At 35.6% G+C, this 2,510-nt stretch overlaps 1 protein-coding gene across 2 annotated transcripts in view; it reads left to right on the top strand.

The window, feature by feature from the left end:
* Positions 1-2,441, top strand: part of sncgb (synuclein, gamma b (breast cancer-specific protein 1)) — a 24,300-nt gene extending 21,859 nt beyond the window's left edge. For both annotated transcript variants that reach the window (XM_024285722.2, XM_024285723.2), the window contains one exon: positions 2,370-2,441. In XM_024285722.2, the coding sequence (XP_024141490.1) occupies positions 2,370-2,378 (9 nt within the window). In that variant the 3' untranslated portion in view covers positions 2,379-2,441. The remainder of the gene's footprint in view (positions 1-2,369) is intronic.
* Positions 2,442-2,510: the final 69 nt, after the last annotated feature.

Below are 2,510 nucleotides of genomic sequence, written 5' to 3'. Positions count from 1 at the left end.
CATGTTCGCGTGTTGGATGACAATAAAGAATCTTGAATCTTGAATCACATCGTATCAGGAGTGACTCTGAGATTCTCAGCCCTAATACTGACTCAATATCACGTTTTCACAGATGATACCCAGATATTGGGCTGACATTCACATTCTCTTTGAGCTTTTATCTTCCATAAGTTTCATGTCAGAGAACCGTCTCCATTCTGAAGTTCATTCAAACAGGCTGGAGCATGCTCAGTCAGGACCACTTGGAGGATTAATGCTCATGTCAACAGAAACATCAATTCTTATGTCCATTGACTGTGACAAAGTAACAAATAAGGTTGAAGAAACTAGTTCACTTCTTATGTGGAGACTTATGCTGTAGATTCTGGAGTTATTAGGATGTTTTTACAAATGTTCAAAAAAATTACAATTTATCTTTTCATTCACATTTTCATCCAGGGAAATATTTCTGTTAAACAAGTTTTTATGATAATTATTGGTTTGTTATTTATGATCCCCTCCACATACATTCTAAATAATAATTTTCATGTGTCAAAAATGGGCCGGTCTTGATCATTAAACTCCCGGGCTGAAAAGTTGTCCCACTCAAGCCTTCAAGGCCGACTTCCGGGGACGCTCCCAGCGTACGACCCGAGTAGCGACCAGGAGCAGTTTTTATTGTTTGTATGATTGATGTGTCACCATCCCAATATAATGTGGGTCCTCAAGCTGGAATATGTGCTGCTTTTGTGCGGACTGTTTCTCATGTACTGTTCAAGTTATGAGACAAATCAACCGAGTGCGCTCTGGACAGGAGCCCTCCCGAGGATTACGTTTACCCGAGAGTCTTTACTGCAGCTCCAATTCCACCCAGAACGAATTGCGCCACCGCCGGACATCCCACCAGAACTCTACCGCACGGCTGCAAGGCCAAGGCGCCGCCAAAGGGGGAAACGTGGTGAAATACACCGGAGAATGAAGCGCATGAGTTTACAGGACCGTCACAGGCTGCCCGCTCTCCCCTCCATCCTGCTGGGGAACGCACAGTCTCTCCGTAACAAGCTGGATGAGCTGGAAGCTTGGATCACTGTCAGGCGAGAAGTTGAGAACGCCTGTCTACTCGTCCTTACGGAGACTTGGCTCAACGACTCGGACAGAGACGAGGATTTACGGCTGAAAGGCTTCGGGACGCCGATCAGACTGGATCGGAACCAGGANATTATGATTGTTTACCAATTTTAAGAAAGATATATTTATTGTTTTTGTAAAAATGAAAAAAATAACATTGTATGATGGATAAAAAAACAGCATGTCCACGTGTTCATTTTTTTAATGTTATAATAAATCTATGTTAATTTCCCAAAATTAAATTCACCATTGTAGAAACCTAGAAAAAAATGAAATTATTTGAAATTTATTGATGCAGTGAAAAATATTTAGAACTCAGTGAAAATATATATTTTTTAAAAAGACATGGGGGACAAAGCATACAGCCATGGCTTTCTTTTTTCTTTTTTATGTTTTTTTTTCATAAAGCATCAAAAATACAAAAACTGAATTCAACATCATTTAGAAATTTACATCTTCATGACTGAAATGGTGAAGTTTGATTAAATGTATTATTTTATGTCTGCTTCTTGCTGAATCAAGAAATATATATGTATATTTGAATGTACATAAACATGTCTTGAGATGGGAAACAAAGATAAATAGAAACCACAGGTGGTTAAAAGTGTCAAAATTAAAAACAGCTTTACTATAAATGATTATTTTTTTATTACTTATGAAAAAATATTTATAATAAAGCAATCATGAAACATTATTTAAAAAATTACTTTTAGTAAAAGAAACTACTTAATTAAAATTATGAAGCTACTGAGCAACAGATGAAGCATACAGTATATAATTTACTGTTCAAGATTTATGGAATTGGGAAATAATTCATTTTTATGCACAAACAAATTAATAAATACTGTTATTTTATAATAATATTATAAATATTTTAATTAATTCTGCAGAAACATCTTCATATTCACATTCTTTTGGCCATTCTCTGGCATTGACCATTAAACTAAAGGTTTTATTCAAATAAATTATAACCTTGTCTGGGTTTGTGATGTCACAACATTATAGAAATATAATCTGATCATTGAATGGTATTTGTTGATGTTTTAGCATCACAAAAATATGATACATTTAAGTTTTAATTAGTTTAGGTTCTCATATCAAAAATATTCAAACATAAATTTTACTTTCTTTAAAATTGTAGGTATAAAGCTCATTTTCCTCAAGTGTTTGTGTTCTAGTTGCACAGTTATACTGTGTTTGCTGAAGTAACCCACTACTGATGTGCACTTCTGCATTGATTGTCATTGTCTGTGTCTCTTTAGGGTTATTAGCCTCCTTTAGGACCCTCCAGCAGCCCCTCGGCCTCTTCACCTCGCTGACTTCAGATCCCAACATGTTTGTTTTTTTTTTTTTGTTTTTTTGTGACTTTACTAAACCAAAACCAACGTATACAGACTTTTCCA

The sequence above is a fragment of the Oryzias melastigma genome, linkage group LG19 (assembly GCF_002922805.2).
Source record: "Oryzias melastigma strain HK-1 linkage group LG19, ASM292280v2, whole genome shotgun sequence".
NCBI classification, from domain to species: domain Eukaryota; kingdom Metazoa; phylum Chordata; class Actinopteri; order Beloniformes; family Adrianichthyidae; genus Oryzias; species Oryzias melastigma.
The sequence above is the reverse complement of the archived record's forward strand: the minus strand, read 5'-3'. Positions and strand labels throughout refer to the sequence as shown.